Genomic DNA, 19,125 nt, shown 5'->3' with positions numbered 1-19,125 from the left:
GTTGAGGATTCATCAATGACTGCTAACCAAACCGGTGATCCTGAATTATTTGTTGGTAAAGAAGCTAGAAAGGTGCATTTTTTTTCACTGTAATGGCGAGTTTATGTACATATATGCTGAGGTTGATGTTTAAAGCTTGTACTGATATCCTCTCTCTTTTTTTTGACATACAAGTGCCAAGAAAAAAGATTTGTTTATTCATCATAAAACTATATATTCTATCCATTTAAAAAGCGCACATAATAAAATGAGGTAGGGCACCAGAGTTTGTTTTTCCCATGTAAATAATATTTTTACACTATTTAAAGCATTTGATAAAAAAACACTATTTATATATATATATATATATTATATTTTTTTAAAAGGTTTACCATTTATTTACAGAGTTTTTTGTTATTTTTTTGGGGTACAAAGTTTATTTACATGGACACCGACCAATATCAAACTTACGAGAGCTTAAAGGCACATTATGTAATCAAAACCAAAACACCAATACCGAAACTAACCAGAAACAAACCGAAACCCGAAAGGGTTAAGATCCTGAAACAGCAAAGGGTGAAGTAGTAACTGAGGAAGAACCCATTGTGGATTGGCTAAGCAACACATTCTTCATTTCCTTGTACGACCTCAACTCTTCCAACGCATCCGCTGTTGTCTTTGCCGCCAGAGCAATCCCCGACGCTGTCATAGACGCCGCTGCCACATCGTGAGCCCCTGCAGGTTTCTTGTTGTTGTTCCAGTAAATCTCAGGTATGGAAGTTTCAGAGACGTCTTGCCTAAGAGGCGGAGCTTTCTTCAGCATATTCACAAGAGCACCAACTGCAGCATCTTGTGACTTCTTTGGGTAGGAGCCGCTCGACTCTAGTGGTGGTTCATGTATATCTCCTCTCTGGTCGAAAGACCCTGGTCTGCAATAATAAAGCAAGATCAGTTTCATACACGCAGTTCCAAAATCAAAGTGAGATTTGTCACTTTTTGAAGACCATACCTGCTGCTAGGATCAGTAATCTCGTCATACTCAACATCAAACGGGCAAGGGAAGTCATTATCATCAAAATCTTCTTGGTATGATCTACTGGAACTTCGAGAAAACGATATCCTCGGTGAGCTGTTAGTAGATAGCCTCACTCCAGCGCTCCTCCTAAATTCTTCTCTCCCATAAAGAAACAGCTAAAAGAGAAAAACAAAACAATACATAGGTTCAACCACATAATGAAAAAAAAAAAGATAAACACGTGGAGAGAGAGTTAGTTAACCTTCTCCAATCCTGCTCCAGATTCAACAGCACCACCACTGTTCCTCACAGGCTTCAAAGAAGCTTGTCTCAACAGTTTCAAACGAGGAGAAGGCGCCACCAAGTTTTGCTTGGACTCAAAACTAGGAGCCGGGATTCTCACAGGAGCACTCTCAGTACGCGTGATGCCTCTCGAGACAGGTCCTGAAGGAGAGCAAGGAGGGGAGAAATCTCCCTCTTCATCCTTCCTACGACCAGTAGGTATATCAGGAAGGCGACGAACCAACGCTTGCGAATCCGACCGTGTAGGAGACGGCGAGCAAGAAACCGAAGGCGGAGGAGAGGAGGCCTTGAACCTATCGAAACTCCAGCTATGCCGCCTCTGAAACGCCAGCAACGGAGGCGAACCGTAAGAAAGAGGCAGAGAAGGGAACCTCTTCAACGGATCAGCCAAAGGACTCCCAACGTAATCCGTTATAAACGTCGGAGAGACAGGAGCCGAGTGTTCACAGCTCACGTCAGAGAGAGAACGATACAACACCGACATGCAAAGCCTACCGCAGACGGTGTCAACCGGAGCGAAAGCGAACTTCTGCATCTCCGCCTCTTCTCTGCGAGTGAACGGCTCGACAATGGTGGGGACCTTAGGGACGAGCTTAAACTTGCAGATCTGTCCGGAGGAGTTGAGCGCTCGGAAGATCTTGTAAGCAGGTAAGAGCCTAACCATCACAAAGAGTGATCTCAGAAGCAGAGTTGCTTTCTTATACATCACTTGCAACTTACTGTTACTACTACTCGACCGAGAAGCAGAAGCTTCCCTAACCTTTCTGTTATCGTACTGCACCAACCACCTCTCTATCACTTGCTCGTTCTTTGTCTCGCACGCTAACTCATCTTGATCTGACAAACTCATTTGATCACCAACAAATGGTTGTCTCGCTACAAGAACTACATCGACGACCAGAGGCTCGAGGCTGCTTCTGCGGCCGATGTCGAAACTCTCTAAGGCTGCAGGGCATTCTCTGAGGGCTAGGTTGAACCATTTGTCGCGAGGCCTGACGCTAGAGGAAGATGAAGAGGAGGAGGAAGGGGAAGGGGAGCAGATCATCTGGTCACCGCTGAAGTTTCTTGAAGACATGAAAGGAGTCCTTGATTCGAGGATTATGTGGAGGCTTTTGGCGAAGAACTCGAATATGATCTGCTCTGCTTTAGCACCTTCTGAATTGCTGCTACTCCTGTTCATCTTTTTGGGACTGAAGACACTGTTCCTGGGAATCAATACTAAAAATTAACTAATCGAACAGAACAATATCTCCAGTAAAAACCTAAACTTTTAAGGATCATCTACAAAACCCAGAACAGAGTACACAAAACCCAAAACCTAAACTTTAAGCATCATAACCTTATCGACTCACCACCGATTCCTTTCCTCGCCTGTGTCGCTCCTTTAAACGTCGAAGACTATCTTCGTCTTCTTCTTTGAACTGTTTTTTTGGTTTTTTTCACGATTTTATCGGCAAAATTGAAAGAACCCTAACGAGGAAAAGGGAAAAAAAAAAGAGAAAACTTGTTTTGTCTTGCGGCTTTAAATCCTTAGAAACCGAAACTGAATTTGAATCAAGTGAGGTTTTGTCGACTTTCGAACTTCAAACACTTTGCTCGTTCTATTCTTACTTTGTTTATTCAGAGACGGTGATGATATGATATCTTCTTCATGACTCGTTCGATCCACACTTATACTTTCAATTTGTTTTTTTTTCTTCTTTCGAATTTATTATTTTTGCTTTTGGAGTGGGTCATTCTTAGGTGAGGGAAGTTACGAATATACCAATTATGGCTCCAAGGTGAAAACCTTTTTTTTAAATCGTTTGCTTGGCCAATCAAAAAATTGTTATATTTAGTAAAATGTTATTAAGGAAAATCTGTTGCAACTGACTAAAAGAAATTGATGCAATTGATTTAGTTTTGTCATTACATGAGATATGGATGTATAATAAATGTGTTTCTAGATATGATACATTGACAGTATATAAATTAATTTATTTAGATAAAGTCATTTTTCCTTAGGAAAAGAGTTAATTACCTATAAGATTTGTTGATTTGTTTTGAAAGAGACTATATTTACCACTGAACCAACTCCATTTTGTTCAACTAGTTTGGTTTAAAAGTTCAAAAAAAGAAAACTAGTTTGGTTTATCTAAAGTTTTGATATGTTTTTGTTGTTAATTCATAAGAACAAAATATATGTTTTCTAAACAAATTTAAATTAATGATAGTGGCTCTATAGACATACAAAGACAATGGCTTTGGAACATACACAACTTTGAAACATCTGATTGCTAATTAGATGGAAGGGGAATATAAGAACCTTTCAACATTTTTATCATCTTCTCATCAAACTATGGGACCATGGGTGGGACATGGCAATGGAGACCAGAGAGGCTGCAATCTAATAGCTTAATTTTGTCTACGTCTCAAGAGATTGTTATTTCTCAGTTTTCTTGATCCAAACTTAACAACAAGTAACTTTTTTTTACTCTCTGAGATTCGTTTTATATTTTTTGTTGTGGGGTTTTATCGTTGATTAAGTTAGAAACCTAAGGTTGGTTTTGCTAAATTATATATGATGTTTAAGCTCCAGTCAAGGTTGTATTTTCTTGGTGGGTGTTGGAAATTTGAGTTAAGAACTTAAACCTTATAGACTATGATTCTCAAGATCGTTTTTAAACATGATTTTGATTAGGTTATTTAAACACCTTCGTTAGGAGGTTCTCAAGGGTTCATCAAAATCGAAACAAATATGTATATTAAATAGTGGAATGGATTGGTTGACTTACGATAAAAGTAGCTTTGAGTAGAAAATAAAAACAAAATACATTCAGTATCACTTGAACGTATAATCCCCCAAAACGTCGTATGTGAGTTGTTATTATCATTCAGTTACATTGGTTTGTCTTGGATGTCAGGTTGCATTATCGCCTTCTCTAACCCACTCATGTGCTACAAAAGACAAGTGAGTGAAAAAAACAGCATTAGTGTTGAAGACATAATTAAGTTGAAGTATTCCATAAGCAATAAACCACACATACATAGGGCTTGTGTAGCAGTTAGCCGTTCTCGTGAGTCTTTTGCAAGTAACTTCTTAACAAAATCCTTCAGAGTTCTTGCTCATAATCTCTGCCATGGTTTAAGCAAAAAATCCGACTTCTTCTGTACTATCTATGTTAAACAAGAAACAAAATTAATAATTTAACAAGAAAATGTTTAGAAAACACCCAAAAAATGGAATTCAAACTACACACCTCCTTAAACACACTATCTTCTGTTTTGTCCCAAAAAGGTCGTCTTCCACACATAGATGTGAATCATGTGATCACTACAACAATGCTCCACACATCCTTGATCTGCGCTTTAGTATTTCAAGAACAACATAGTACATTGTTGGCTGTTGGCTGTTGCCAACAATGTCATCAAATCTTTCTCTATGAAAGAGTAGATTTATTTTCTTACTAATTACCAGTTTACTACAAACACAAAATAAGCAATTTGTTCATACTTCTTTTTTTTTTGGACAAACCTCAACTTTTATAGATTTTTACTCTCCATTCATGGAGAGAGTGTTTATGGAACATGAAAACAGAGCCATCTAGGCTAAACAAACAACTATTACAAGGAAACAAATACAACATAGAAGGATAGGGGCATACAAAATGCTTAAACAACTAATGACGTCGAGAAGTCCTCTGATCTCAACGACCATCGAGCTGTAAAGTGAAACGAAGCCTTGGAAATTAGAGACCACAATCAGTGATATAACTCCCAGGATTGAAGCAGCAACAAGTGCACAATCAACAATCTTCAACATAGCTACAAAGCCTTTGATTAGAACTTTAGTGTTAGAAGTATTTCTAATCTTCAACATTAGATTCCCTGCAACAAAACCACACAAGGTAGATGATGAAATTGAGAGAGGAACAACCTCCATAAAGGAGGAAACCAAACAATAACTGTCCAGCAAAACCCGATTCACATGATGAATGGATATGTGAGGCATCACTCCATCAAGTTGCCACAACTGAACATATAATGACTTGAGTACCACAAAGGTAGAACTGCACAAAACAGTAAAAAGACTGAATACTGCAGTAAAAGGGCGCACCAAGGCCAAGGCGAGACACAGAGACAAACCACAAGAGAGTTCAAGATACCAAACTAAGGATATCAACTCATCACCTAACATTAAGTTAGAAAATCTCTGAGATAAAACATAGATTAATGGACGAGAAAGAGAGACCAGTGTTGCAGCAACAACCCGACGAGGAGAAGCATAGCTTCTTAAATGGAGGTTTGGAAGGAGACGATGACAGAGATGACCTTGCAGTGTGAATCCATGGAGATCGGAGGGTGACCTTGAAACAGTGCCTTGGACGGTGTGCCAGAGAAAAAAAGTCTCTAGGGCGAACTGTCCGACGTATTTTGTTCATACTTCATTTTTAGTTTTTACTTTATCTGGCTTAATGAGATCCTATAAATATTTTTAAATTTTTTATACATAAAATAATAAAATATGAAGAGATACATTATTGAAAAGTGTTTTAAGTTTATTTCACTGGATTTTTAAAAGAAAAAAAGGCAAAAAGGTTAATCACCCATAAAATTACATTAACGAAACGGGCCAGCCTTAGGATATATTTTGGGCATTTGGTTTTCAAATTAAAATTTGATAGTATATAATTCAAGATAACGGATTAAAATGAATCATTGTAAAGAGATGCTCAAGAGGAAGAAGATATAGCCGTTTAGAGAGAGAGATTGATCTTGGCTTGAACGGTACGATTTTGAATCCGAAATTGAAATTAGAGTTTTGGTTTGATTCCTATTTCCTTGCGATTGTTGTTATTTTTAGGGGTTGAATCTTTTTTACGTGTTTTTAATCGATTAGATTCTTCTTCTCAGTTACTCTTGCTTCTCTCTCACCTTCCTTCGTCTTTTCTCAATTCCAGAAAAAAAATTAACATCTTCCATGGATGAAGACTCCTATTAGCTGATGTTTAATGGTTTCTTTGAGAAAAGGTATAATAATCTCACACCATAGGATCACTGTTTTTGATCTTCGGAATTGATCACGAAGCTTCTAGAAAACTGTCTGTTCAAGTCAATTTTTGCTTTAGCCCTTTCGATTCCTTTTTTCACTAATTGATGTTGCGTGTCTTTCTTGTGCAGCAGAGCAGAGACTTAGTTTAGTGTTCTTCTCAGAGGAATGCATATATTGACACATACATACATTCATATGCACACATACATACATACTAAGAGCTCACAACAAGATCAGTGGTTATTGCCACTTCTAATTGCGGTAGTCATGGCAGATCAAGGTATAGTTTCTCTTCATCTCTGTTGCTTTAAGTGCATTATGTATTCTTATAGCTAAGCAGTTAATGGTTCTTCAGATTGTTTCCTGAGTTCGATTTCAGCCTCTTATTTGATTCGACCTTGTTTTTCTTTTTTTTTTTTTTTTAATTTGATTATAATCAATCGCTTCTCAGGTCAGATGTTTGTGAAAGAGACATCTTGTGACAGCTGTACTACTGGGTGTGATGACTCCACTATCAAGTCTTCTCATGGGAAAGCATCATACGGGGCTTCAGCTAGGTTGGTGAACGATAGCTAATTTTAGTAAATCTTACAGTGTTGTTGGTGCGTGTTTCAATACGATAATTTGATTTGCAGGAAAAGAATTATCAACTTTTTCTTAAAATTCAGCACCTGAGACCGAGCTTGCGTTGCTGTCAGATCAAGCTGTTCACCTTGTAGAAGGTCTGGAATTAGATAAACTGAACGAGAAGTTTTTACCAATCAAAGACACTCATCAGGTCGGTTATGTTCAAGAGGCCACCACACACAATGTCTTTTTTTGTTTTCTGTGTCCTGACCTATAAAAAGCACAAGTACATTCAATGAATCTGGATTCTAGCCAAAGACAAGGCGATACGACACACTATTTAATCCGTCCTCTTTGGTGACTCAAGTAGTCTTGGTATTTTTTCTCAGGTATATATTTAGATTTACATCTTTGTTACCACACACCATTTAATAAGATAGAATCCATAATTTTTTTTATGTTTGGTTCAGGGCTTACATCACAGTCATGAGATCCAATTTTGCAGGAGCAGTTGGCGATACGACAAAAAAGGAATATGCATAAGTTATTTCCACTAAAACTTTAGAAATTTAAGTTCTAAATTGAAACCATTTAGGGATTAAGTAAGAATCTAAGTGTCTAATTGCATAATCAGATCATAGAGCTCTAAAATGGCAGAGTCCATGTCCATGTCAGACCATGGAACTCTAAATTGGCAGAGACACAAAAAGAGTCCAAAATTATGTTCTCATTAGTAGTCTCAGAAACAGAAAAGTACTTATATGTCACAGTGTTCTCATTCGCTTGATTATTTGGACTAGCTTTGGAAACTTCAAAAAGGGTCAAATTTAAACTTACTTGTGAGGCACTTGAGGTATCTGACATCACTCTAGAGCTGAGACTATGTTCCACTTGTGGGAGCAGTTATGAGAACTAAGTAGATACCATTTCGCTTATCTTTGCTACTCACATGTCCTAATAATAGTTGCCTTTCTTTTTTATTCAGTTTCTGTTGCAGTGAATTCAAGTCCCATCTCAGAATTATAGTTGGAGCAATCAAATTTCTTTTCAATTTCCTAGTTCACAGAAATGCGAAAGTGAGAGAATAAACTTCAAATGTTATGATTTATGAACTTTCTCTTTTTCGAAGTTCATTTTTGAAGGCATGGTGTTCTTTTAATCTAATAACGTGTGTGTGTGTGTTTTTATTTTCATCTTTAGGTGATGGTTATTAGAAGTATCAGAGTCAAAATTCCACCGGAAATCAGCGCAGAAGAAAGTCGTAAAATCATTACAGATTCTGTCAAGAGATTGAATTTATAACTTGGCTCTTGAGGAGGTAATGAAAAATGGTTACACTATTCATCTCTGGAGAAACTATTTCACTAGCTATTGTTCATCTCCTGATTAGATATATAATACCTTATTCATGTTTCATAGGTGTGTGGCGTGTGTCGAGTCAGGTGTCTCGTATCTTAGCTCGAAATTTGGGAGCATAACAGAAGCTCCTGATGGCCTTAGGTTTATTTCCTGTGAAAAAAAAAAACACCGTTGTTCCGTGCAGGTACGAGAGTGGAATCAGTGATATGGTACTATTGCCTTAGTAAGAACGTTTTTGTGAACAATGCCAAGGTCCTGACCTTTTTGCCAATTGCAGGCTTGCCACTGTTTCTTCTGGAGAAACTCTTGCAGTACGAAGTTGGAAGACGTAGAGTGTCCCTGTTCAAGATGCATATGGCGTAGAGGTGGAGGTATAGTATGAATCTTTTGAGACTGTTCTGTTTGAAAACTTCAAGTGGAATCCCCTCTGATTCGCTCAAAGACTGTCAAAGCAAAACAGATCGAATACATACTCCAGCCGCCCCTCAGGTAAACAACAATATCTTCTCCTGTTACTCCGATGCCGCTTGGAACAACTCCACAGGTGCAGGAGGCTTGGGATGGATTTGTTTGAAACCAGACGGAACTACGCTAGACGGGGGCTCAGCTTCAAATGAAGTGGTAGCATCTGTGCTGATTGCGGAAGCGCTGGCATTGAAGGCAGCTATGGAAACTGCGATATCCCACGAAGTAAAAGACCTGATTTGTTTCTCTGATTCAAAAAGTCTCATCTCTCTCATCACAGGAAACAAGTCTGTGATCGAGCTCCAAGGAATCCTCCATGACATCTGCGTGTTGAGCCTTTCCTTGACTTCTATCTCTTTTAAATTTATCAATCGCACTTGTAATGTGGCCGCTGATCAGTTGGCTAAGGATGCTCTGTTTTCGTTACAAAACTATGTTCCTAGAGATGTAACGGTTGTTTAAGTTTCTAATGGAAAGGTTTGATCAAAAAAAAAAAAAAGTGATTTGTTGCTTCCTTGATTTTATGTTTAGATCATTGCTTGCTCTACTTCTTTTTTTTTTTTTGGGTAATAATCCTTTTTTATTTCTCCTTTTTGCTTTGTTTGCTTCTTTGATCTCTTCTTTTCAATGCTTACTTTCTTTGTTTTTTTTTGCTTCCTTTGTTCTTGAACTAATTTTTATATACAGCTCTCGAATTATTATTTTTAATTTATCATTACTATCGTACAACTTATGTAAGTTTTAGTTTATATGTATGCGAATTACGGTTTATAACACTACTAAGTTATACAAAATCCGGTATCCTAAAATATTGGTTATATAATTTATGTAAGCTCTAATTTATATGTATGAAATTATGTTCTTATAGCTTTAGTTATATAAAACCATGTGTTCTAAATATTAATTATATAATTTGAAAAAATAAAATTGATAATAACATAACTTATTGATGTACCCAGTTAGAATTCAATTGGTCAATATTCCGTAAAAAGCTTTATCACTACATTTAAGTATATATTACATTTAATGTTTTGCAGTGAATTTGTAATACAGTGTATGCTTTTTTAGCTAATTACATTGTGTACCAACAATGATTTTTTTATATATATAATAAATAAAACTGTCACATTAAATAAGTTTTTATTAGATAATATGAAAAATAGAAAAGAACATGTTCTCAAACATGTCAGGTTTCATATCTGATACAAGCCGTCTCAATTCTTACAAGTGTACTGTATTACTCAGAGTCCAGACCCACCTTAAAGACATTTAAAAATGAGCATTATACAAACAAACAAAGATGTTTGGAAAAATCCGGAGCACACTACAATAAAATAACAAAGCTTCACCCCTTCAGATATGGCACTATCGGTTTGACCTTTGACCTCTCAAGTTTTCCGAACTTTATCTCATCTTTGATAGGCTTTGTTTTCTATCTTCGATCGCAAGTCCCGATTCTGTCTGTTGCATTAATTAAGCATAAGCGGTTCTGTCAACACGATTCTGTCAACACGACTTTCGTGGGGAGGCGATTTTCTAACGGTGGTTGAGCTAAGCAAGAGTAGTACCATATTGCTCCCAATACTTGGAAATTGCCATACTCTCGCCTGTCAATAAGACTATGTCAATACGATGATCCGTTTATTGTTTGGCATAATGGTATCAGAGCCTAATTCCCAGACTTGCGTTATGATCGATATAGAATCCTCGTTTATCACTGATTGTTTTAAGAATTCTAGAAAATAACCTCTCGTAATGTCTACTTCAAACCCTACATCCATTGATTCTCAGTTCGCAATTTCCACTTTCCCTAGAAGTAAAAGTCGTTATTCCTCTTCAAAAATAGATTCCCTATACGAAATCGAGTATGTTCCGGGCGATCAACTTCCTGAAACAACCCTTCCCCTAGTAAATCCATATGAATATTTTGCAAAAAAGCCTAGCGCCTTTTCGGTCAAAGGCGTTCGCGATCTCATAAAACCTTCATCAAATCGGAAGGTCATGGAATATGTCCAGTCCAGCAAGTTCTCATCTTGCCAAGTTCCAGTTACAGAAGAAGAGCAATTCATTTCTCTGAACATCCCGGAGAACCTACCTAGATTATGGCAGCAACAAGGCTATACTCATCTTCACTTTGGTGTAGTAAGAATTGGTTTAACCTTACATGCGAGAAAAGGCCAACCAGTCATTTCTCGAATAACTTTGAACACTTGATTGATTGACATATTCCATGACCTTCCGATTTGATGAAGGTTTTATGAGATCGCGAACGCCTTTGACCGAAAAGGCGCTAGGCTTTTTTGCAAAATATTCATATGGATTTACTAGGGGAAAGGTTGTTTCAGGAAGTTGATCGTCCGGAACATACTCGATTTCGTATAGGGAATCTATTTTTGAAGAGGAAGAACGACTTTTACTTCTAGGGAAAGTGGAAATTGCGAACTGAGAATCAATGGATGTAGGGTTTGAACATTACGAGAGGTTGTTTTCCAGAATTCTTAAAACAATCAATGATAAACGAGGATTTTATCTATCATAACGCAAGTCTGGGAATTAGGATCTGATACCATTATGCCAAGCAACAAACAAACGGATCGTCGTATTGACATTATCTTATTGACGTGCGAGGGTATGACAATTTCCAAGTATTGGGAGCAATATGGCACTACTCTTGCTTAGCTCAACCACCGTTAGGACGTGAAATAAGACGATTATGGCTTCTTGCTGAGGAGCTCTCCATTATTTGTATTTCTTTTACTGGATTTCTATTGAGCATGTCTGCGAGAGTGTTCTTCGAGCCCTTTAAATAGACGGACTCGAAATCGTACTTTGAGAACCATTCGCTCCTTCGTAATAATTATTGATGTAGGACCATCTTCTGTTTGAATTGTAACATCTTTGGGAAAGATGACATGTCCATTTCGATGCGAAATCGATGTCCTATCAGATAGAACCCGAACTTCTCGATAGCTATCTTGACGGCCAGAATTTCTTTGAACGTAGTGTGATAATGCATTTCAGAATCTTTAAAGCGTCTGCTTTTATATCCGCAGATTTGACGTTTTCCATTTATTTCTTCAAATAAAATGGCTCCCCAATATTTGTCACTCGCGCCAGTCTGTAAAATGCGTGTTCCAGGAGAGGGAATCTTTAAAGGCGGTAGCTTCTGCACCTCTATTTTTAGGCTTCTGATAGCTTCGGTTTGTCGTTTTGTCCATTGTGGAGGATTCTTTGTCAGCATCTTCAGTAGCGGTCTTGTCAGTTTCGAAAGTTGCGGGATAAAGTCACTAACATAATTGATTACACCAAGGAATTGTTGGACTTGTCGTTGATATATGGTGTTTGAATACCATTATATGTATGCTTTGAGCTAATTCTCAGTCCTAATTCATGTTTAATTGATATCATTCCAGGTTTGGAGCAGGTGAAAGAGCAAAGAAAAGAGATTCAGGAAGTCAAATGTCTTTTTGAAGGATTCGATGCGGAACAACCATCTAGAACAACCCGAAGGTTGTTCCCGAAGAGAACAAGCGTCTGACTGTTTCCGATCTTTAAGGAAAATTCTTATTCCGGGAGTTTGCACTAGATTCCACTCTCTCTTATCTCTTTACCACCAGCGCCTCCATATAAAAAGGCCTAGACTATCATTTCTTTTTAGGACACTAGTTTTTGCAAGAGACCTAGAACTATTTTCTTTGGATTAAGCAACTTGTAAGGGAGAAGGCTTCATCCTCACGAGAAGATCATCCTGAACCCTTGTCTTTCTACTTTATTTTATATGCAGTATTATTCAGAAACCATGTATGTGTCATCCTGCTTTATGATTGAGTAGTAGGCTAAGCTTGCTTAGGGTTGTAGGGTGTTAGCCGCATGAACTGAACACAAATAAGTGATCTTAACTGTTCTTCATTCATATTGTTCTTACTGCTTACATTGAATTGATCACTTAATGTTTGATTTCTGATTTAATCACCTAGCTAACCGCTTAGGAGATAAATTGACATATATTGAATGAACTTTGTATCCTTAATCAAGGAGAGTAGATATTAGGGTATTAAGTGAACTAATCAGATCTCGTCTCTAAGGCTTGTTATCACGTCTTGTTCCAAGTGAGAACTTAGGATTCAAGACCGATCTGCAAAGGGAGCAAGACCACGATAGTGGATTGTTCTAGCCGAGTGATCTGAGTTCTAGACTGCACCTCATTGCTCTCGAATAGTTGTTCAGTTTTGCATTGACACCCGATTAATAACCCTAAGCCGGCTTCATTTAAATCGAATTTGAATCATCTTGGTATTCTAGTTATTTGCGTCCCAATTAATTTTCAAAACCCCACTTTTTTTCTCAGCTTATTATTGAACTCATAAGAGTAAAGAGTAAACTGATCCTCTGGATTGAATCTCAAATATTACAATTACCACTGTTAACTTGACAGTAGCAAGGATTCATTTTTAGTGTATCAAGTTTTGGCGCCGTTGAGACGGGGACTAAGCTTTTACCTTTATTTTTGGTTTAATATTTAGTCTGAGATATCTAACTTGCTTTATTTCTTTGTTGGAACAGATGATCCAAGTGCATGACCAGTAGACATACTCGGAGCAACGCACAAGGACCACTACATCAATTGACCAACGACGAACACGCAAGATTAGAAAGACAGAACCGTCAACAGCCAAGAACAACCGACACCAACATGGGTGATTACGGCATTATGGATGAACTCACTGCTGCATTGGCACTCATTCAACAACAAATGCAGACTCAGCAACAGCAGATGTTGCAGATGCAGCAGACCATCCAAAATCATCAACAAGCTGCTCAGAAACAAGCAGGCGTGAACGCCGCGCGAGAAGAGCGTGGTGCTTTTATTGGGGAGGAAAACCTTCTGCGGAACTTCGCTACTAACCGCTCCCCCATCAACCCTCCACCCTGTACTCGACAAGATTATGAGATCAAACCAGCACGGATAGGTCTGGTACAGAAGAGCACGTTCAGCGGCCTCACTTCAGACATTCCAATGGACCACATAGAGGCCTTTGAGAGGATCTGCAATTTCTCTCGCTCTAATGGAGTACCACCAGATTATGTCAAATGCACGTTGTTCCCATTCTCTCTTGAAGGGAAAGCTTCTCGCTGGTTGCAATCTTTCCCAAACAGTTCTCTCACCTCATGGGACCAGGTTCGATCAGCATTCCTGAGCCACTTCTACACAAAGTCCAAAATCGCGGCTCTACGGTACATAATCTCCAACTTCAAGCAGAAGTCTGATGAACCTTTTCATGAAGCTTGGGAAAGGTATAAGGAATACCAGAGAGAGTGCCCACACCATGGGTTTGATGATGATTATATATTAGAGGTGTTCTACGATGGAGTGAGTTATGAGTTCCGAAACACCCTTGACTCTTCTAGTAATGGAGACTTCATGACTCAAACCACACCTGGTGTGTTTGCGTTGATTGAGAACATGGCATCAAGTTCACTGAACAAGAACAAGGAGCATGACCGCTCGAAGAGTGTGAACATCATAGATGATCTCGCAGCGAATGTGGACCAACTGCTTAAGGGAAACCAAAACCAAGTGTTCATAATGGAAGAAGCAACTCCTGAGAAGAGTGTCGGTGACCTGGCGTTTAAAGCTGAATTATCAGGGGACGATCAGCAAGAGGTGAGCTACGTGAATGGGCAAGGATGGCAGCTCAAAAACTACCACCCAAACCCTAACGTGCAGAACAACCAACAGCTTTTCTGCCCTAAGCAAGATAAACCAACTGATCATGCGCAGAGTAACCGTGTCAGTATGCCGGGGTATCAAAAGAACTACCAACCCCGGGCTTATGTTCTAAGCCAACCGCAGAACACCACACCCCAGTTGCAGAAACACCAGAACCCTCAACCAGCTACCTCCGCTCCTATCGTTGCTCCGCAAGATGAGACAAAGGTCATGTTGCAGCAGCTGCTCCAAGGACAACAACTCCAAGGGAAAGCTCTAAACCAGGTTACTACCGAGATCAATACCAGAATGAACCATATGTTCGGAGATTTGAGCACCAAGTACGATAATGTCGCGAGCCATATGAGACAGATGGACATTCAGATAGCTCAGACTGCTGAGAGCATCAAGAGGCAGTAAGGGACTCTACCTGGTAAAACAGACAAAAATCCTAAGGAGTGCAATGTAGTTCAACTGAGGAGCGGAAAACAACTTTCCTAGCCGGAGAAGAGGAGGTTCACCACGGCTGAGGAAGGGAAGCAGAAAGAGTCGGAACAACTACCATCCGATACCCCGGCAGTTGAGAGGAATACGAAACCAGCAGTTGGAACAAGTTCGCCAGGGCCAGAACAACCAGCTGAAGCTGTTCGCCCGATCCCAGAGGTTGTTCCTCCTCGCGAATACATTTTTAAAGTCTTTTACCCTGTTCCAACAAAGGCCACTCGTAAGGACAGAGAGGAGATGAAGTGCAGGAAGATGCTAGAGGACCTAACCGTCCAACTCCCCTTGATGGATGCAATCCAGATGATGCCCTCCATGTGCAGCTTTACGATGGGATTGATCTCAGGAAAAATATCAGAGGAGAGCGAATTCATGACAGTTTCCAAGGAGTGTAGCGCAGTGCTTCAGAACAGGCAGATAAAGAAGCAAGGAGACCCCGGCAAGTTCGTCCACTCTATTCAGATTGGGAAGACAGTTTTGCGTGCTCCTTGGTTGATCTTGGATCCAGCGTGAACCTCATGCCTTACTCTGTAGCACGACGTCTAGGATACACGCATTTCAAACCAACTAAGATGTCCTTAGTGTTCGCGGATAGATCAGTCAAATCCCCAGTTGGTATACTAGAGGATCTCCAAGTAAAAGTCGGAAACACCTCTGTTCCAGCAGACTTCGTTGTTCTGGAGCTGGAAGAAGAGTTTAAGGATCCTCTCATCTTGGGAAGACCATTCCTATGTACTTTTGGAGCCATCATTGATGTGCGACAAGGGAAGATTGATCTGAATCTTGGGGACATAGTCATGCAATTCGAGATGGATGAACTACCAAAAAAGGCGATGTTAGATGGGCAGACCTTTGAGGTTGATGAAGGGATTGACCCGCTGCAACCTCGCGAAGGAATGATCGAGGAGATTCTTATAAAAGACCCACTAGAGCTTGCACTAGTAAGAGCTGAGGCCGAGCAGAGTGTCGTAAACATTGATGCATATGGGTATGCCAAGATGCTTGATTCCGCAAGAAGTATGAGAAGAATGGTAGCAAGTCTAAGTCTAGAGGAGCCAAGCAACAGGGTCGAAACCACTCCATCTAGAGCGACCCCTACACCGAACTCGCTTGTTCTGTCGAACCAACCAGAGGATCCCTGGAGCGAGCTTAAACCTCCCAAGGTTGAGCTAAAACCCCTTCCCAAGGGGCTCAGATATGCTTTCTTAGGTCCGAATTCCACATATCCTGTCGTTGTCAATGCTGAGCTAAATAATGTGGAAACTGCATTGCTTTTGTGTGAGCTTAGGAAATATCGTAAGGCATTAGGATATTCGCTAGCTGACATACTGTGGAAACTGCATTGCTTTTGTGTGAGCTTAGGAAATATCGTAAGGCATTAGGATATTCGCTAGCTGACATACCTGGCATTTCACCTGATTTATGCATGCATAGAATACACCTAGAAGATGAATCAATTACTTATGTCGAACATCAGAGGAGGTTAAACTCAAATCTAAAAGATGTCGTTAAGAAAGAGATTATGAAACTTCTTGAAGCAGGTATAATCTATGCCGTATCTGATAGTAAATGGGTCAGCCCTGTTTATGTAGTACCTAAGAAAGGTGGGATCACTGTTATCACAAATGAAAAGAATGAATTGATCCCTACTAGGACAGTGACAGGACATCGCATGTGCATTGATTTCAGGAATTTAAATGCAGCAACTAGAAATGATCACTTCCCACTCCCTTTTATTGATCAAATTCTTGAGAGATTGGCTAACGACCCATATTACTGCTTTTTAGATGGTTATTCAGGTTTCTTTCAGATCCCTATCCATCCAGACGATCAGGAGAAGACGACGTTCACCTGCCCCTACGGAACGTACGCTTACAGGAGAATGCCATTCGGCCTGGTAATGCGCCAGCAACATTTTAGCGTTGCATGATGTCAATCTTTACTGACCTGATCGAAGACATTATGGAAGTTTTCATGGACGATTTCAGCGTCTATGGAAGCTTCTTTAATGTCTGTTTATCAAACTTGTGCAGGGTACTAAAAAGGTGTGAGGAGAAACATCTCGTGCTCAACTCGGAGAAGTGCCACTTCATGGTCACAGATGGGATTGTTCTAGGGCACAAGATCTCTGAGAAAGAAATTAAGGTGGATAAGGCAAAGATCGAGGTGATGATGAGTTTGCAACCACCAACAAATGTGAAAGCTATCAGAAGTTTCTTGGGTCACGATGGGTTTTACAGACGGTTTATCCAGGACTTCTCAAGGATAACGAGGCCACTCACCAGACTGCTCTGCACGGAGATCAAGTTCGATTTCGACAGTGAGTGTCTTGCTGCGTTCCACACCATCAAAGGAGCTCTAGTCAGCGCACCTGTTGTGCAACCGCCAGACTGGGATCTCCCCTTCGAAATCATGACTGATGCAAGCGACTTTGCAGTTGGAGCAGTACTTGGGCAGCGCAAGGATAAGAAACTTCATGTGATCTATTACGCGAGCTAAACTATGGATGAAGCTCAGTGCAGATACGCTACAACAAAGAAAGAACTCCTGGCTATTGTTTTTGCATTCGAGAAGTTCAGATTCTACCTGGTGGGATCTAAGGTGATTGTGCACACTGACCATGCTGCTCTTAAGTATCTGCTTACAAAGAAAGATGCGAAACCGAGGTTGTTAAGGTGGATTCTTCTCCTCCAAGAATTCGATCTTGAGATAAAGGATAAGAGAGGAGTCGCGAATGGGGTTGCAGACCATCTGTCCAGAATGAAGATTGATGACGACACAACTCTTGATGAAGAACACCCAGTGGAACACGTCAATGCGAATGGTTTGCATTTCGCGGAACAACCTCTGCGAATCACATCTGACTGCTCTAGCATCGCGGAACAGCCTCTGGGAAGGAGATTCGATTGTTATCACGTCACGGAACATCCAGTCGCCGTGATCCAAAAGCAGTACTCTCACCTCCCGTGGTTTGCTGAGATTGCGAATTTTCTTGCTGTTGAAAAGCAACCCCTTAAGTTCACTGGAAACGACAAGAGGAAATTTTTAAGGGAGGCGAGGCGTTATGTTTGGGATAAACCGTTTTTGTACAGACATGGCAAGGATGGCTTGTTCAGAAGGTGTGTTCCAGAGGCAGATATTCCAAGAATCCTACATCACTGCCATGGTTCATCTTACGCAGGCCACTTCGCTACATTCAAAACGGTTTCCAAAATCCTTCAAGCAGGTTTCTGGTGGCCAACTATGTTCAGGGATGCTCAAGCCTACATAGCCAGGTGCGATGCATGCCAACAACTTGGGAACATCAGCAAGAGGAATGAGATGCCTCAGAATTACATTCTAGAGGTTGAGGTGTTCGACTGTTGGAGAGTTGATTTCATTGGACCATTTCCTTCGTCCTTCAAGAACGAGTACATCCTCGTCGCCGTTGACTATGTATCTAAGTGGGTAGAAGTGATAGCAAGCCCTACTAATGATGCAAAAGTGGCGACTAAGATGTTCAGCTCCATCATCTTTCGGAGGTTTGGAGTGCCTCGACATCAAGCCAGCAACCGAGCGATGCATGATCCAAATCCATGAGCTGGAAGAGATAAGGCACCTCGCCTATGAAAGCTCCAAAATTTACAAGGAGAAGACCAAGGCCTACCATGACAAGCGCATCATTGCCAGACATTTCGAACCAAATGATAAGGTCTTGCTTTTCAATTCAAGGTTGAGGTTGTTCCCAGGCAAGCTGAAGTCTAGATGGTCCGGACCCTTCACTGTTAAGGAAGTTCGACCCTATGGAGCTGTTGTGTTACTGGACAGAAAAGGAGACGAGTTCGTAGTGAACGGGCAGCGGTTAAAGCATTACCTTGCTGCCTCCACTATCACCGAGGGCGAAAAAATTCCCCTAAGCGATCCCCCATCAGCCTGATCGGCTGATCCAAGTCAAGCTAATAACTTTAACCAAGCGCTTGGTGGGAGCCAATCCACTGGTTAGTGTGTACCTTGTTTTCTATAGTCTATTTTATTTCTTTTCATATTTATTTTGTAGGTCAAAAACAAGAAGAAAAAAAATCAGACACTTCAGTCAGAACAACCAAAGGACTGTTCTTCTGGTAGAACAACCCATTGCCTATTCCAGGTAAGTGTTCCGAACCAAAAAAATAAAATAAAAATAAAATAAAAAAAGAAGGGCAGTTAGGGCTTTGC

General features: G+C 40.1%; 2 protein-coding genes, 1 long non-coding RNA gene and 1 other non-coding gene across 11 annotated transcripts; 2 read left to right on the top strand and 2 right to left on the bottom strand.

Annotated features, from left to right (window-relative positions):
* Positions 1–353: 353 nt before the first annotated feature.
* On the bottom strand, positions 354–2,999 carry LOC106390281 (autophagy-related protein 13b-like). Of its 4 annotated transcripts, none has more exons than XM_022695183.2 (4): positions 2,637–2,999; positions 1,257–2,502; positions 989–1,170; positions 354–908 (listed from the first exon to the last, which is right to left on the bottom strand). In XM_022695183.2, exons 2-4 carry the CDS (start codon positions 2,475–2,477, stop codon positions 533–535), a joined length of 1,779 nt encoding a protein of 592 aa, XP_022550904.1. In that variant the 5' UTR covers positions 2,478–2,502; positions 2,637–2,999; the 3' UTR covers positions 354–532. The 4 variants fall into 4 exon arrangements, with proteins under 4 accessions (XP_022550904.1, XP_013686165.1, XP_013686164.1 ...); XM_013830711.3 differs by having other exon boundaries at positions 1,257–2,496; XM_013830710.3 differs by having other exon boundaries at positions 1,257–2,496; positions 2,650–2,998.
* Positions 3,000–5,771: 2,772 nt separating this feature from the next.
* On the top strand, positions 5,772–8,723 carry LOC106390284. Of its 5 annotated transcripts, none has more exons than XR_007318033.1 (10): positions 5,772–6,064; positions 6,238–6,307; positions 6,458–6,609; positions 6,786–6,886; positions 6,965–7,285; positions 7,367–7,439; positions 7,882–7,972; positions 8,097–8,214; positions 8,316–8,439; positions 8,533–8,723. It is a non-coding gene; the product is annotated as an uncharacterized LOC106390284 (long non-coding RNA). The 5 variants fall into 5 exon arrangements; XR_007318034.1 differs by having other exon boundaries at positions 5,773–6,064; positions 6,461–6,609; XR_002655369.2 differs by having other exon boundaries at positions 5,787–6,064; positions 6,781–6,886.
* A 4,690-nt stretch (positions 8,724–13,413) lies between these two features.
* LOC106393494 lies at positions 13,414–15,444 on the top strand. The gene is made up of 2 exons (XM_048743972.1): positions 13,414–14,715; positions 14,932–15,444. The coding sequence occupies exons 1-2, from the start codon at positions 13,414–13,416 to the stop codon at positions 15,442–15,444; spliced, it is 1,815 nt and encodes a 604-aa protein (XP_048599929.1).
* LOC125581131 lies at positions 13,948–14,054 on the bottom strand. The gene has a single exon (XR_007318842.1). It is a non-coding gene; the product is annotated as a small nucleolar RNA R71 (small nucleolar RNA).
* Positions 15,445–19,125: the final 3,681 nt, after the last annotated feature.

Source organism: Brassica napus, chromosome C1, assembly GCF_020379485.1.
Source record: "Brassica napus cultivar Da-Ae chromosome C1, Da-Ae, whole genome shotgun sequence".
In the NCBI taxonomy this organism is placed as follows: Eukaryota; Viridiplantae; Streptophyta; class Magnoliopsida; order Brassicales; family Brassicaceae; genus Brassica; species Brassica napus.
Note: the sequence above shows the minus strand (reverse complement) of the source record. Positions and strands in the feature narration are given on the sequence as shown.